The sequence below is a fragment of the Ranitomeya variabilis genome, chromosome 6, assembly GCF_051348905.1.
Source record: "Ranitomeya variabilis isolate aRanVar5 chromosome 6, aRanVar5.hap1, whole genome shotgun sequence".
NCBI lineage: Eukaryota > Metazoa > Chordata > Amphibia > Anura > Dendrobatidae > Ranitomeya > Ranitomeya variabilis.
The window spans coordinates 91,448,552-91,466,035 of record NC_135237.1 but is presented as its reverse complement, the minus strand read 5'-3'; the positions used below and the strand labels follow the sequence as shown (position 1 = coordinate 91,466,035).

At 41.9% G+C, this 17,484-nt stretch overlaps 1 protein-coding gene across 1 annotated transcript in view; it reads left to right on the top strand.

Moving 5' to 3' along the window:
- The window catches only part of OSBPL3 (oxysterol binding protein like 3), a 172,776-nt gene extending 158,535 nt beyond the window's left edge, over positions 1 to 14,241 (top strand). The window contains exons 19-23 of the mRNA XM_077268789.1: positions 2,142 to 2,283; positions 2,605 to 2,749; positions 4,036 to 4,162; positions 5,651 to 5,773; positions 13,811 to 14,241. Coding sequence (XP_077124904.1) covers positions 2,142 to 2,283; positions 2,605 to 2,749; positions 4,036 to 4,162; positions 5,651 to 5,773; positions 13,811 to 13,907 — 634 coding nt within the window. The 3' untranslated portion in view covers positions 13,908 to 14,241. The remainder of the gene's footprint in view (positions 1 to 2,141; positions 2,284 to 2,604; positions 2,750 to 4,035; positions 4,163 to 5,650; positions 5,774 to 13,810) is intronic.
- The last annotated feature ends 3,243 nt before the right edge of the window (positions 14,242 to 17,484 follow it).

The following is a 17,484-nucleotide window of genomic DNA, read 5'->3' as shown; positions in this document are numbered from 1 at the left end:
GACATCACCAGACGCTGTGTTTCCTCCTTTTTGATGCTCTGCCAGGCCTTCACTGCGGTGGTTTTCAGTTGCTGTTTGTTTGTGGGCCTTTCTGTCTGAAGTTTAGTCTTTAACAAGTGAAATGCATGCTCAATTGGGTTGAGATCAGGTGACTGACTTGGCCATTCAAGAATATTCCACTTCTTTGCTTTAGTAAACTCCTGGGTTGCTTTGGCTTCATGTTTTGGGTCATTGTCCATCTGTAGTATGAAACGACGACCAATCAGTTTTGCTGCATTTGGCTGGATCTGAGCACACAGTATGGCTCTGAATACCTCAGAATTCATTCCTGTGTCACATCATCAATAACCACTAGTGACCCAGTGCCACTGGCAGCCATGCATGCCCAAGCCATCACACTGCCTCCGCCGTGTTTTACAGATGATGTGGTATGCTTTCGATCATGAGCTGTACCATGCCTTCGCCATACTTTTCTCTTTCCATCATTCTGGTAGAGGTTGATCATGGTTTCATCTGTCCAAAGAATGTTCTTCCAGAACTGTGCTGGCTTTTTTAGATGTTTTTTTAGCAAAGTCCAGTCTAGCCTTTTTATTCTTGATTCTTATGAGTGGCTTGCACCGTGCAGTGAACCCTCTGTATTTACTTTCATGCAGTCTTCTCTTTATGGTAGATTTGGATATTGATACACCGACCTCCGGGAGAGTGTTGGTCACTTGGTTGGCTGTTGTGAAGGGGTTTCTCTTCACCATGGAGATTATTCTGCGATCACCCACCACTGTTGTCTTCCGTGGGCGCCCAGGTCTTTTTGCATTGATGAGTTCACCAGTGCTTTCTTTCCTTCTCAGGATGCACCAAACTGTACATTTTGCCACGCCTAATATTGTAGCAATTTCTCGGATGGGTTTTTTCTCTGTTTTCACAGCTTAAGGATGGCTTGTTTCACCTTCATGGAGAGCACTTTTGACCGCATGTTTACTTCATAGGAAAACCTTCCAAATGCAAGCACCACACCTCAAATCAACTCCAGGCCTTTTATCTGCTTAGTTGAGAATGACATAATGAAGGGATTGCCCACACCTGTCCATGAAATAGCCTTGGAGTCAATTGTCCAATTACTTTTGGTCCCTTTAAAAAACAGGGTGGCACAGGTTAAGGAGCTGAAACTCCTAAACTCTTCATCCAATTTTAATATGGATATCCTCAAATGAAAGCTAAAAGTCTGAACTTCAACTGCATCTGAATTGTTTTGTTTAAAATTAAATTGTGGTAATGTCTATAACCAAAATGAGAAAAATGTTGTCTCTGTCCAAATATATATGGACCTAACTGTATATTACCGCATAATAAGCAGGAATTGTATTTGTTTTTACAAGTTGCAATAAAACATTGATTTAATACTAGATAGATCTAGTAACATTTCCTAAGAATTGCTTTTTTTTAGCTGAATGAGAAAGCATACTGGGGTCAGATGCTCTTGATTCATGAAGAGATGCACGTTTTTTGATTAATCTGGTGCGTCTGACGAATGACTTGTATGCGCTACACCAGAAATGTCACTCTAGTGCCTGACTGGAGTAAGCTTTGTGGCGTAGGGAATATCACAGCTCGTCATGAATTAGACCAGCTGAAACATCCCGCCATTGCCGCAACCCTTCCTGCTCCAGCTCCACACATTTTGTCGAAGCTAGGAGAAACTGGCGTGAAAACACCAAAAATTGCTAAATTTAGGTTCAACTCCAAGTTGTGCTTAAATTTTGCAACTTTTCCAAGTTTTTATGACAGAATTCTAACGTGAAAGCCGTAATGAATGAATAAAAACCTAATGGTTTTTAATTATTTACAGTGGTATTCCCACGGAATATGCCATAAATGTACAGTAGGTGTAGACCCACATCTATTTCGGGAACAAGGTCCCATCGAATGCTGCAGTCAGTGGAGAGATGGTCAGAATTCCCATGAAATAAATGGGAATTCCAACAACCTTTCTGCTCGGACGTTCACATCAGAGCCCTGTTCTTGAAAAAGATGTGGCCCCATTGGTAGACCCACATCTACTATACGATTTTGGCATATATTCTGGATATACCATAAATATACAAGAGGCGAAGCTCCCTTTTGACTTATATTTTCTGTAATTCAAGATACGGGGACCATTATGAGTGGAACAAGGTGACTTCCTGTATTCACAACATTCTCAGTGGCCAGAGGTGGATAGAACATTATGGAGAAATCATAATCAACACCAAAAATAACAACTGTCACTGCAAAGTCACATTTGTAAAGGTAAGCTGCTGCAACGTGCGTCCTGGCATACTGGATAATGGGACATAATGAGTTCTTGTTTGTGGTGCCGTAGATCGGTATAATTACCTTCTAGCAGAAGTTGTTCACATACATCACCTGGCCAAAGTATATGGACCAAAAAATTGGGTTTGCTGAGTTTGCGCTATCCTAAAATCTACTAAACATGTTTGGCACGAAATTAGCAATTCTCTTGGTTTTATACATATATTGGTCACACAGGTGTTTTAATTTGTGGCAGCTACACTGTTTATTGTAGTTTTAAGTTTGTCAAATAAAAAGGCACTTTATGTTCACCTGTAGGCAAAGTATTGGAATCCAAATGTGCATGAAATTGAAGGATCGGTGACGGACAGGAACGGTAAAGTTGTATATCGGCTCTTTGGGAAATGGCATGAGAGCCTGTTCTACGGGTCACCTTCTTCACCAATCTGCATCTGGCGGACTAGTAAGTCGATAGAAGTGTCCTAAAGGCATTGTATTGTCAGAAAATGACTTATTGTTTTAAAAAATGCATGTTAAAGGGTTTTTTCACAGATTCTTGATTATTTTTTTTTCCATATAAATATCTAGATATAAAAAATAAAATCTTTCAGTATTCATTTTGGCCAGTGAGTCTCATCATAATCAACATTGTACCTACAGTTACACTGCGAAATTCAGGATATTTAATCCCTGCTACAGGACAGGAACACTCCACCCCAAAAAAAAAACAAAAAAAAAAAAAACACACCAACATTTGGGTGTGGCTATAAATCTATAAGACCCATGGTTAGTGGCCCGTTTCATGGAACCGCACCTTAAAATTGTGACTGTTTTGTCTGAGCTGCTGACAATCCTCTAGGGCAGGGGTCTCAAACACAGGGGCCACATGCAGTCCCTGAGGCTGCTTCATGTGGCCCGCAGGCACTGTAGACTCCTTGGCGCTCCCTGCCTGGTTTAGGGGATATTGGTACAGAATCGACCACATTTGTTTTTTCTTTTTTCCTCCTCTTAAATATAGGGACGTAACTACAATATCAGGATCTGGATGGGGACATAACTACAATATAGGGACCTGCGTATCGGAACATGACTACAATATGGAGACATGACTACAGTATGGGGGCCTCAATGAGGATATATCTACAATATGGGGACCTGGATGGGGACATAACTACAATTATGGGGACCTGGATATGGGGACATTACTACAATATTAGAACCTGGATAGGAACATAACTACAGTATGGGGACATAAATACAATATGAGGACCTGGATGGGGACATGACTATAATATGGGGACATGACTAGAATATGAGAACCTGGATGAGGTCATGACTACAATATGAGGACCTGGATATGGGGACATAACTACAATGTGCGCACATTTGTTATCACCACCATAACGACCCTAGCTCTAAAATAAAAAAAAAAAAAAAAAAGGTATCGCTAAAAATGTCACTTTGTCCTTTAAAGAATGCGGCCGCCCAAATTCAATATTTTTTCCATATGCGGCCCATTCTACCCAGCTGAGTTTGAGACCCCTGATCGAAAGGCTTAGTGACATGAGATAACGACACTTCCTTCCTGGTCAAAGATGACCATCCTGACTGACCTACACATTCCTCCTTCCTATACACGTAATTATGCGGTTTTAGATTTGTAGTTGTGTTTTCTTTTTTTTTTTTGTGATATTTGTGGTTTAGCTTTATACTTACACAGTATCTGCTGTTTATTTTCCTTTTTTCCAGACCCAATGCCTAAGGAATATGAGTTGTACTATGGGTTTACAAAGTTTGCACTACGGTTAAATGAGTTAGAACCAAAGACAAAGCCGCTGTTACCTTCTACTGACACCAGGCTTAGACCAGACCAAAGGTAACGTTACATACGTGTGCTTTATTGGCTTGTGTGACCTTTAATATAGTGAAGACGGAAACACCCCTCTCATAAAAACACTACAGTAGATTCATATCTGAGTCCGCCGCTGTATTCTCTGGTCACTGAATTAGCCAAATGACACAATATATTTTGTGCTGTTTTGGTTAATAGGACAAGTCTGTCCCTAAAATCTGCTTCTTTTACATGGGGCATTATACATGATCTGCTATGTACGTTTGCTACTTTTATTTTTTTATTGTTCTCGTGCATGTAAAATTAAAAAAATGAAACAAATATTGATATAGTTAAAAATCTTATATAATTTTAGTCCACAGGTCACATGCAAAGCTTTGTGTCTCTATAGCTGCAAACTCAAACAATCCTTGTAGGTGGTCTGATCCTGCAGTTATACTTCTATCTGTAACTGTATAAACTACCAAATGTATATTTAATAAGATAATGGTAGGAAATTTGGCTACATAACAGGTGAAGTTAATGTTATTTTACAATAATGGGGTACATCCCCTTTAAATGTAATTACGACTGCAGTATCAGACTCTACATGCCTAGGGCAGAAAAGCTTATGCTGATTAAAGTGTCCTAACGCTAGCACAGCTCCTACAGTGAAAAGATTAATCTCTTTGGCCCCTATTCATCAAGACTGGTAATTTTCTCCTCGGTCTTGATGAGGGATGTCAGACACTCGTGAATCATTAGGCACAACCTGACTGGAGTGGGATTTCTGGGGTCGGGAACCCCACAGCTCGTCGCCCCAGCTGCACCCTCATCCTGCTCCAGTTGTGGCCATTTTGTCAGAGCTAGGAGAATATAGTGAGAAAATGGCAAAAGCCGCAACATTTATGTGCAAATTTAAGTTGCACAAAAATTTTGGCAAATCCAAGTTCCGCAAGGTTTTTTTTCCCTTTTTTTTTTCCAAAGCAATTTACACAAGAATTCTGGAAAAATTGCTTTGATGTATCCTATCCTTTGCCTGTGCATTTTCACAGGAGATTACACCCACACATGTAAAACAGATTTTATAGAGTAATTTGTGGCATGGATATAAAAATTTGCGCAAGACGTAAATTTCCAAGGTAATCAATAAAACTAGTTTGGATCAATTCTCATTGTATTGCAGAGTTTTCATACATGTGCACCAGATTTTTTTTATCAGATGCTATACATATAGGATATTGACTAAAGTAACGGGAAGGTCAATGCCCAATAAGTGTGAGGAGGCAAGGGTAGTCTAGGGAGAAGTGTTATGCTATTTAAGGAATTGTTTGCAGACAGCTTACGCACATTCTAATTATTCTGCCCTGAAATCAGTCTGACCTGTCTTGGAGGACATCTGAAAAAATTATGATTTTATGTTGAAAATAATTTTAAATTGAATTACGTCATGTAATGGCACAACGAAGTGATGATCTCAAGGGTACATTTGTCTCCGTTGCTAATAATATATGTGTGGCTCTTTTCTGACAGATTGCTTGAAGAAGGGAACGTGGAGGGAGCAGAAGCACAAAAACAGAGGATAGAACAGCTGCAGAGGGAGAGGAGAAGAGTTTTGGAAGAGAACAATCTGGAGCACCAGCCTCGGTTCTTCAGGTGAAGATCTGTTCCTTGCTCGTTTCTTTTTCAATGTAAATCCACATTAGTAGTTTGCCGTGTATCTGGATGCCTTTTTTTAACCACTGTCTGCTTTAGACTGCTCTGATCTATATGCTCTAAAATGTTTATATTCACGATCAGCCACAATATTATAATATTATATATATATATATATATATATATATATATATATATATATATATAAAATAAACAAGACCACCAACAGGTGAAGTGAATAACATTGGATCATCCCCATAATAGTAGGGCTTGTGGGATGTTTCTTATATACAGTGGTTCGTAAGGATCGCGAGTGGTTCAAAGGAAATCCAAGAACTTTGCCAAGCCACTGAGATGTGAGGAGCGACTTTAAAAAGCTTACATTGGGTCAATACAATTTAGAACCATCCATGGTCTATCGCATCATGCCGCACCTTGTGTACCACATTTTGGCCCATGGGCCTTGGGGAACACTTGGGCAATTTGGCCCACTTTTCATTTGCAGCCGTCCGTGTGAAGCGTTTAGTGGCTAGTGCCTGAACAACAGCATGGCTGCTCTGAATGAAGAATCCATCTGTCTCCTCATAATCCAGTTGGACCCCAGCAGAGGAAATATATATACTGTCTTCTGGGCCTTGTGTCATTTTGGCCAGGATACCTGCTCTGGACTGCTCGTAAGAGCTGAGGCCTTGTGAAGCTACCAGACTGGAGATCTCTGCACAGATCCATGTAGGACTCTACTATCTTATCATCCTTCTGTCTCTCTGACCCCATCTTACCCTGAATTGGTGTCGCCATTCTGTTTTATATAACAGACAGCACAAAATTGCCATTACAGTACGCTTGGTTGGCTTTTTATAGCTGCACTACTGCATTAATCATGCCGGAGATCATCTATATTTTCTACTCTATCGATTGTCAGTAAACCAGAAAAAATCTAGCAAACAGCTGTGAGCTGTGGACAATTTACTGTTGGTCCACAGTACGATCCATGTTGTGACTGTACTAGCCCACCCATACTGTGAGCATATCTAAGCTTCATCGTGCTATCCTGTTCGTCTCTTCACATTGTAATGCTATACTGGGCGATACTTGGTCTAGAAGTCATGTCACAAATAAAGCAAAATAGGACTGAGAGCAACCTGAAGCAGTATGTGTGGCACAGTTCTGTAAATTGGACAAAATCACAATTCCCGGATGATCCTGAATTAGCTCCTTCGGAGCCTAGTGCCTTGGCAGCCGTGTCTGAGTACAATCCTACTATAAAGGATGTTCTTAAAGCCATAACTGACTGTTGCTCGACCTCAGTGAAAAAAAAATCTATGCTACAGGAGCACTTTGGCCTATGTGGTCACGGTCAAAATTTAAGACAGAAGACAGTGGGAATAGAGAGTTGTGTATCTGATCTTTAGGGTGTGGTCACTCCTCCAAGGCGACTCTGCAACCCCAAAAAATAAAATTGAGGATGTGGAAAACCACCTTCGTAGGTGTAACATCAGACTTGTGGGGTGGTCTGAATGTACCAAGGGGATATACCCTTGTGAATTCCTAGAAACACACTTCAGAAACACTTATGGAATAGATTTCTTCCTCTTTTCTGTGTCCACCAGGCAGGCAGGAACCCACGACCTGCATCCCTTGGCGCTCCTCCATGCATGTTTACCATGAAGCTGCTGAATTATTGTCACCATGACATGAGTCAGGAGCCAAGTAGATGCCAAGGACCTCTCAAAGCTGAAGGACAAGTCCAAATCTCTCCTAATTTGGAGGTTTAGAGGAGACAAAAAAATATTTATGGAGGCCAAGAGTATGCTCAAATCTAAGCAACTCAACTGCACCATATTATATAGTGATAAAATAAAGATTACTAAGGCCAATCGACCTCACTTTTTTTGGAAGGCCGAAAGATATAATCAGTTGGCTGGAGAGTTACAGGGGGAGTGAAATCTACGTATGTGCCCAGAGCATCTCCAGGTAATCTTATAGATGTCTTTGAAAAACAAGTCATTAATGATGTCGAAACTCTGATTTATCGAAAATTACCATCTAATTTGACATGCTTGAGAAACGTGCGTTAATGGACATTAGGGGTTGGTCTGATACTGTTGTTCGAGCTGCGGATAAAGGGGGTAACTCCGTCCTTTTTATCAAAAGATTATTACATGTTGGAGGCTCATAGGCAGTTATCTAGGACTGAAACTTATCTGAAATTGAGGGCAGACCCCACAACTAAATACAAAAATGAATTACGTTCGTTACTGAGGTCTTATGTGGAAGGGGGTGTTTTATCTAGAAAACAAGCGGAGAAACTGCTTCCAGATTTTCCGAAAAAAAATGTATTGGTATCATGTTCCTAAAGTCCACAAGTTTTTGATTGAGCCACCTGGCCGACCCATTGTGTCGGGGGTGGGTTCGCTTACAGAATCTTTGTCGCGTTACTTGGATTGGCTATTGCATCCGTTGCTTCCCGATATCCCCTTGTACGTACGCAATACAAAAAAATTTCTGCAAGTTATGAAGTGCTTTACGTGGCATGAGGGTTTCTCTTTGACTTCCATTGACATAGAGAGCCTGTATACCCGCATCCCTCAGCGGCTGGGTGTTGAAGCGGTTAGAGAAGTTCTTGCTCATACCAATACGGATAGAAAAACAGTAGGCTTCATATGTGATGGTTTACAGTTCATTTTGACACACAATGCTTTTAGGTTTGCCTCCTCATGGTTCTTACAGATAGAAGGGACTGCCATGGGTACCCCTGTCGCTTGTACCCTGGCTAACCTATTTCTGGCAGTTTTCAAAGAAAGATATATTTATGCATACAGTAACCCTTTTTTAAACATATAAAATTGTACATCAGGTTCGTGGACGACGTATTCATGGTGTGGGACGGGGACTGGGAAACTTTTCAGCTCTTTGTTGAGCACCTGGGACGGTCCAACACCATGAATATGAATTTCACGTCTGTGCTTGGGGGTTTGAGTTTGGAGTTTTTAGATGTCAGATTGTGGGTGGAAGACGGGACCATTCAAACGGGTGTTTCTCTCCCCTTCAGCCAATTTTTAAGGGTCAAAAGAATTAATAGTAGTCAAGATGGTTTTATAGACAATCTCAGGAGTTGTATAATAGATTTGAAGATCGGGGGTATCCGCGTCCTGCATTGGATGACACCCTAGCTAAGGCTGAAGCATTTAAAGGGAACCTGTCACCCCCTTCCCCCCCCCCCCGGTCGTTTCAAACTAAAAGAGCCACCTTGTGCAGCAGTAATGCTGCACTCTGACAAGGTGGCTCTTTTGGTTTTGGGTGCTGTAACTAGAGAAATATTCTGTTTTGTAATTTGTCAGAAATACCTGGTCCTCAGTCAAGGAGGCAGGCGTTTCCCCCCTGCAGCAGACTCCACACAGGCGTCTCTCAAATCTTCTTGGCGCCGCTTCCTCACCGCTGTTTTGAAAATAGCTGGCGCCTGCGCTCTTTTTTTTTTTTTCCTGCCTGGTGCAGGCGCAGTGAGCGCTGCCCATCCTCTCTCCTCATATGCAGTCTCGGTGACTGCGCCTGTGCGGCCGCCCTGCTTGTGAATCCCAGCCCCGCAGTGACTTATGATTTATTCACATTGCGGGGCTGGGATTCACAAGCAGGGCGGCCGCGCAGGCGCAGTCACCGAGACTGCATATGAGGAAAGACGGGCAGCGCTCACTGCGCCTGCACCAGGCAGGGGAAAAGAGCGCAGGCGCCGGCTATTTTCAAAACAGCGGTGAGGAGGAGGCGGCGCTCGGCGCCAAGAAGATTTGAGTGACGGCTGTGTGGCGTCTGAAGCAGGGGGGAAAGGCCGGCCTCCTTGACTGGAGACCAGGTATTTCTGACAAATTAAAAAACTGATTATTTCTCTAGTTACAGCACCCAGAACTAAAAGAGCCACCTTGTCAGAATGCAGCATTACTGCTGCACAAGGTGGCTCTTTTAGTTTGAAACGACTCGGGGGTTGACAGGTTCCCTTTAAAGTTGAGAATCAAGGGGGAGGAAGAGTAAAAGAGGAGACTTTGGAGAAAAGGTTTACATTCTGTTTCAAATTCGGTCCAATGGACAGTTACATCAGATCAGCGATTAGGAAAAGCTGGCACATTCTGGAAAAAGATCCCGATTTATTAGAGCTTAGTAGTAGAGGTCCTTTGTTTGCCTGCCGCCGTGGAAAAAATCTAAAAGATCTGTTGGTACGCAGTAGTGTCAAAAATGAGCAGGAGAATTGGCTAAGAGCAGACATTCCAAAAGGTAATTTCAGATGTGGCCAACTGGCCATTGTAATTTTTAAACTTATCATATAACAGACAAGGTTATTAATATTGGTCCCATTCAACATAAGGTCTGTGATTTTATATCATGCAGAACCACGCATGTGGTACATGTTTTGTTTTGTCCCTGCGGCTTTTATTATATAGGGAAGACTATCCGTCTCCTTTTTGTAAGGTTTAGGGAACACTTTAATTCCATTGGTTCTGGCAAGGGAGTTCCTCGTCTTGTTAACCACATGCGGTCATGCCATGGAGGTAATGTGGCACTGATGCGGTTTGCCGGTTTAGAGAAGGTTGTCTTACCACAGCAAGGGGGCGATCATAATAAGCTCCTACTTAGAAGGAAGGCCGATGGATTTTGCACGAAGACGTTACGGGACCAACAGGTTTAAATGAGAGGACAGAATATGTCTGTGTTCCTGTGAGGTTTCTCTGCCTAAGTTGTGTGATGTTATGTTTGCTCGTTATGTTCATTTGTATTTTCTATTTAGAAATGTTTTTAAAGTTTTTATCTGATAAGTAGGTATTTCTAACATGCTGATGACGTTAGAGGATGGGCGGTAGCCTCATTGCGGTTCCTGTTAAAGAGGCCCTCCCTCCCTCTCTCACCATCAAGACCCGTGGAAGCGCCGTAGCGCGAAACGGCCGTCGTCTGTTGGAAGCACACGTTCTCCCTATTTGTCCTGCTGTTGACTTGATGTCACAATAAAGATTGGATTTTTTACGGATGGTGAGAACAAAATATGACCACTTTCCACCTGATGACAGTTCAGTTGGCTTCCGAGATGTTAATAGGCTAGGAAGGGTCCATGGATATTGGCCCCTTCCCAGACTGAAAACATCAGGTCTCAGCTGCCCCAGAAAAGGCGCTTCCATAAGATGAAACAAATCTGGAGCTTAGCCTCACTCTTCCCACTTGCCCTGGTATGTTGGCAAATAGGGTGATAGATGGGGGCGGGGGAAGAGGGTTGATGTCGGCTTTATATTGATAGCTGACATCAAGCCCAGGGGTTAGTAATGGAAAAACGTCTATAAGACTCGCCCATTACTAACACCCTATTTATGCTGTAAATAAAAAACAACCCGAATGAAGTCCTTTATAGTAAATAATGACAGACTCCTTTATTGAATTAAAAGTAAAAAAACACTCACCTTTACTCCCATTCCATTGAAGCCCATGTCCCCTGTAAAAAAAATAAAAGCAACATAATCCTCACCTGTCCCCATGTGAAGATAATAATCCATTTGTCCATAGCCAACTCTAGCTCTGCTACATCTACTTGGCGCGCTGTACGTCGGCATGATGCAGAGACAATGAGCTGCGCATGATTGTGCAGCCCAGTGCCTCACGGTGATAGGAAAAAGGCAAGCTAAGTTCATATTCAATGAACTTCTTTCACCTCACTAACATGACCGCAAATGTGAGAAAGTTCACAGTGCCGTCAGAAAGGTAATCGGAGTTCAGAGCCAATGAACTGAGAAAAAAATTGCAGATAAGCAGGGACTCGTAGATTGACAATGGTCAGAGTACAATCTGATTTTTTTCGCATTGCACTCGTCCGTTTTTCTTGCAGATGAGTATGAGCCCTTAATCTGAGAGTAGGATAATGTAGGGGAAGAGAGCCTGATTCCAGGAATGTGATACTTGCTTAGCAGCTTGCTGTAGTTTCAATATAATCATTGTTTTATCCCTAGGAGATTATTATTAGACCACTAGGGGGTCACGTGCCAGAGAGTCCAGCTAATCCGTGTAACCCCCCAGCCACCACTGATTGAAATGTCCTGTGTACACAGGAAGCTGCTATTCAGGAGTGTGGGTGGGTTAATACTGACAACTGCTACATCTACAGCAGAGAAAACAGGGATTTTATCAAAACTGCAACAAGCAGCTCAGTAAGTATTACATCACTAGAATCAGGGTCTCTGCCCCTACATTATGCTGCTCTCAGATTATATAGGGAAAAAAACAGCTGACTGATTGCTTTTAATACTAAATATTGAATATATCACAGGACCCCTGAGGCCACAGTATGCATCAACATACTTGTATTACTGTTAAAGAAAGCATATGTAGGGAAGGAGAATAAAATGGTAATGGGCTCACCTTTCAGTGAAGGCAATTCAGTGTCAAGAGCATGTGAATTCACATAGGGACCCTGGTAGACGTCGTTTGGGCAGGGTGTGGTACCAGGAGTGTAGGAGCACACCAGGCTGGTATCCAGGTCAGAAATGGAAGAAGGGTCCATGAGGACGGGGCTCCAAAACCAATGAAAAAATGTTAAAACATAACTTTTACTGTGCAATTAAAAACCCCATGAGAAAAAAAAAACAAAAATCAAGAAAGATGAAGGACTCATAAGCTTTAGCGTTTCAGGTTACATAGCTGTTATAGAGGGATATGAGGTCAGGGTTTAACTAGTAATAGGCAAAGGTGGAGTCTAATCTACAAATTTATTGTAACCAATGACAGGTCAGCAGTAGTGATGTGCGATTGTGCTCAGATAAGGTGTTATGGAGCACTCTCGTGTGCTAAGTGTCCGCGCTCAAAAAATATGGACGAGTCGCCGCAGCTGTTTGACAGCCTCAACAATCAATGCAGTGATTAATTGTGACACTACATGTATTATTTATGGAGTTCATTGCAATTTGTATCATTTATCTTGTAAGTTTCACATCTAGAAAGTTAAAAATAAGGATGCAGAAACATATTAGGGATTCCATTAATCTGGAGCCTGTTATCCTTTCCAATGTAGACAAGCCTTTCAATATGGTTCATTTTGGAGATCTTTCCAACTTGACATTGAAGGGGTTAACAGACCACGTCATGGTGGACGTTGAAGACGTGCACTAATCAGAAGTCTTTTGGATGTTACTGTTTAATTCCTCCCACCCAAATAAGTCTAAATCGCTGATCAGATTCAGTTCTCCATTCATGATTGTGTATATGCACACACACACACACACACACACACACACACACACACACACACACACACACACACACACACACACACACACACACACACACACACACACACACACACACACGAATTTCCAAGCAACACATTTTGTATTTTCACACTGCTTCTGGTGCAAAAATGTAAGCAGTTCTTCTTTGTTTGATGGCTTGTGACTATCCATCATTCTCTTGATTACATTCCAGAGGTTTTCAATGGGGTTCAGGTCTGGAGATTGGGCTGCCCATGACAGGGATTTGATGTGGTGGTCTCTTAATTTTTGCCAGAGCTGTATATATATTTTTCATTTTCTTTGTCTGTTGTGATTTATTGTTCTTCTTTAATTATACACGGACTTAGAATAGTAATGTGTCCAATGATGGGATTAGATTTGTTCCACACTTGTTTTATTACACAGACTTTGACCATGGACCATGGAGGTCAGAAACGCATCGCCTTATACTTGTCCATGATCTCATCCTCATAAATAATGGTCGACATTCAGACTCCGCAATGTGGATATATAATTCTAACATTAAACATTGAAGATTGTTAGAGCGGCAAGTGCTGGCGACTTCTCTTGGCTTGGATATCCTGTTAAGACCCTTTCTGAAGGACCCAGAAATGTGCTGCCGGCATCTGACAATTTATGATGTTTCTTCCTAAAATGCTGTTGATTAGGACATTGTATTGTGTGCAGCATACTCTAAGACGCTTTCTCTCTCTCCTATTTTTGTAAAGAATAGGAATGATTTCTTATTGTACTGTGTTACTGACAAGTGTGTCTCTATCCACAGAAAATGCACTGATGACACGTGGATGACGAACAACATGTACTGGCAACTACGAAAAGAACCAGGATTTGCTAAACTAGACTGCCCCATAATGTGGTGATGTCGGCCCTCCTGCTGCCCAGAATCATGCACAATGCAGTATACTTATTACATGAAGATGCTGGAAACTCCACTTGTATCCGATCTTTCATCAAATGTCTGTCTCTGACCACGTAGGGCGATCTGCAGCTAATCAAGGCCTTCACTTGTTTATGATATGAAATCTGCCTTCCCTGCAAAATAATTGACCTATTCTGTTTTCTTCATGAACACAGGACATAGAAACAGAAATCATGAAGTTATTCATCAAATGGCACATCTGTGATGCTACAGTATGCAGCACCGCTGCCGACTTATGGCTACACGGGCAACGCATATACAACACTCCTGTTTCCAAAATGAAAACATTGAAAATCATTAAGTGGCTTGTGTTTTGGCCTTAAACGGGTTTTCTGAGACTTTAGGAGAAGTGATAAGTATCATACATTGGGTGCCCCTACAACGATCTGCTGATTGAAGGCGCCACAGCTTTGTATGTCCTGTAGTGACTGTCACTTACTGCAGTGAATGGGAAAGGACTTGCAGTACCACTTTCAGCCACTACATGGAGCTGTACCTCCGCACCATCGATCTGCCGATCAGCGGTCGTGCCGGTTCTGTTCCCCAATGATCTGATATTTTCTGTGTTAAGAATAGGATATCAGTATTAAAGTCCTGGAAAATCCCTTTAATGTCCAACCAAATAGCTTATTTTAGTCTCCAGCTCTTTCACAGACCGCTAAAAGGCATGGTGGTTACTTCCCCGGCGTGTAACATCTGTGTTTTGCTTCAGCAAATGTAATGTATCTGTCTCTAGTAATATAAAGTAGGGTAAATGTGAGTCTTTGCAGAGGAGCTAACAGCTTCCTTAGCACTTAGAGCCATTAGCTGTCAGAGCCACAGGAAACGATGTTTATTGAGAACTCCATGAACACGTAATGCCGCTCACTTTTAAAAGCACTTTACATGAATCCAAAGTGAACTGATGTAAGAATCCAGGCCAGGCGATACGGTGCAATGCAATGGAGAGCCAAAGCGGATCTTCCTAGAAAATTCACTGGAGATTTCAAGGCTGGACGCTCCAAGACTTGTGTATTAGAGTAACGACTACTGATAAGCGAGTGTACTCATTGCTCGGGTGGTCTCTGAGTATTTGTGACTGCTCGGAGATTTAGTTTTTGTTGACCCAGCTGAATGATTTACAGCTGCTAGCCAGCCTGAGTATATGTGGGGGATGCCTGGTTGCTAGAGAATCCCCACGTGTATTCAGCCTGTCTAGCAGCTGTAAATCATGCAGCTGCGTCAACAAAAACTAAATCTCCAAGCAGTCACAAATACTCGGAGACCACCCGAGCGTGCTCGGGAAAACCCAAGCAACAAGAATACTCGCTCATCACTAATAATGATCAGAATTCAGGGCTCAACACTATAATTAAAGAATAGTGATGAGCATACGTGCTCTGGTAAGGTGTTATCCGAGCATGCTCGTTTGCTAACCGAGTGTCTTCCGTGTGCTCGAATGATATGTTTGTCCCTGCGCCTGCGTGTCTCATGGCTGTTCCACAGCCACAACAAAGGCAGGGATTGTCTAACAAACAGGCAATTCCTGTTGACCACGCCAAAGACACTCGGTTACCACCTGAGCATGCTCGGATAACACCTTGTCCGAGCACGTTCGCTCATCATTTATAAAGAATTATTCAGCTCTCCATTGCTTATATTTTGCTGGTTTGGCGCACAGAGAAACTGTCACAACGTGAAGGCAATCAATATGGAGAAAATCCAGCACTCCAACAGTGTCTGACTGTATTTGTATTCACATCAATGCATACAAAGAGTTAAAACCAGAATTTTCATGGTGACAATGGCATCAAGGCGTTTCGAGTGACACAGCACTCTTAGTCATGACTTGTTCATGAGTTGTTGTTGGCTGAGTGCTGTGTCACTCGAAACGCGTTGATGCCATTGTCACCATGAAAATTCTGGTTTTAACCCTCTGTATGCACAGATGTGAATAAAAAATACATTCAGTGTTCGAGAGCTGGGTTTTCTTCATATTGACCCATCACTTTAATACTACGATCTTCATTTGCAGAAATGGTAAACTCAATCCATATCATTTTGTCAAAGCAGGAACCTTTAGAATGTCAGCCTTCCCTCACCGTTCAGTAAGTCGATATGTCCGTTGATTGACCTGGCAGAATATGATTTCTTTCTGTCAAAGCCATAGGACGTCTCGGCGCAGGATTAACCAGTGATCTTCCCTCTATGAATGGTGCGTGCAGAGAAGTGGATAGTAGGCGAGTGCACGCTTGTCAGAACGCTCGTTCCCATTGCTCTGCCCGTGTGAACCTGCCGACATTGTGCTTGTTCATTGAATCCTCTGCTCATTTATGCCAGCAAAAAAGATTATCGGCAGCACATCACTTCAGGTAGATAAGGGACGTGCTGCCGACCACATAATACAGAAGGACAGAAAAAAAAATATAAATTGTATCTGTTCCATCCAATCCGATCTGCTTCCGCCACATTAGCATGGAGTTTGTAAAAACCGCACACAGGATAATGAATGGGTAACCTCTGTATTCCGGAAAGGCAGCATTAGCCTTACTATGCATCACATGTGTGTGTGCTACGGCGTGTACTTGTGTCTGTCACTGCTCGCACTGACTTCTACTGATTAGATTGGTCTGTCTTAATTTATTTCTAATCAATAACCATGGATTTTGTATGTGGGGTTTGAGAAAGTGAAGCATATAATGTTTGAGGCAGTTTAAGCGAATATCGGAGGCTTATGTAATTCAAAGTATACTGTGCAAATGAAAAAGGATCATACATGGTTTAGAATTTTTCCCTGTGTTTTCTTAATATACTGCATTAAAAAACTATAAGTGACTTTATCATTGAACAGTTAGGGTCGGGGTTGTGAGCTATCCCACAAAACAGAATAAAAAACCCGTACAATGCTAATGAGCTGATCCTAGTCTATTTACAACTTCTTCCAATGTTTTGTGCTGGTTAATTTCTTATTATCAGAGTTTTATTTTGTTATATGAATCTCCATATTTATTGCATAGATATAATAATAAATTATCAACAAATTGTCTGGCTGCAACAGCCACTAGAGGGAGCTAAAGGCATACAATTTAAAGGAGACCCGTCACCAAGTCAAAAGTGAAGTTTTTGCTCTTCTTTTATTCATGCTGTACTCCTAAGTATTCATTTTTTTTTTCTTTTTCCCTCTTAAAATCCATCATATGGTTCTAAAAATAAGGGTCGATTTATTGTGTGTTAAAAACGCAAATGTTGTCTTTACAAAGGATGAGCCTTAAGACACACACCCTTGGCAAAAACCATACATAGCATATTGGTTGCACTAAATGAAAAGGCCCATATTTCTGGAACAGTATGATGGATTAAAAAAAAAAAAAAAAAAAAAAGGGCTACTCAGGGGAACAAAACCAGCCACTTTTGACTTGACAGGTACTCTTAATATATTAAAGATGGACCTCTCCCTGCCTGTTTTCCCCGGTGGTCTTGCGTCCTTTTCCAGCGAAGGCCATCCTATGGCTGTTGCCACCGATCGGCTGCAGGCTTCA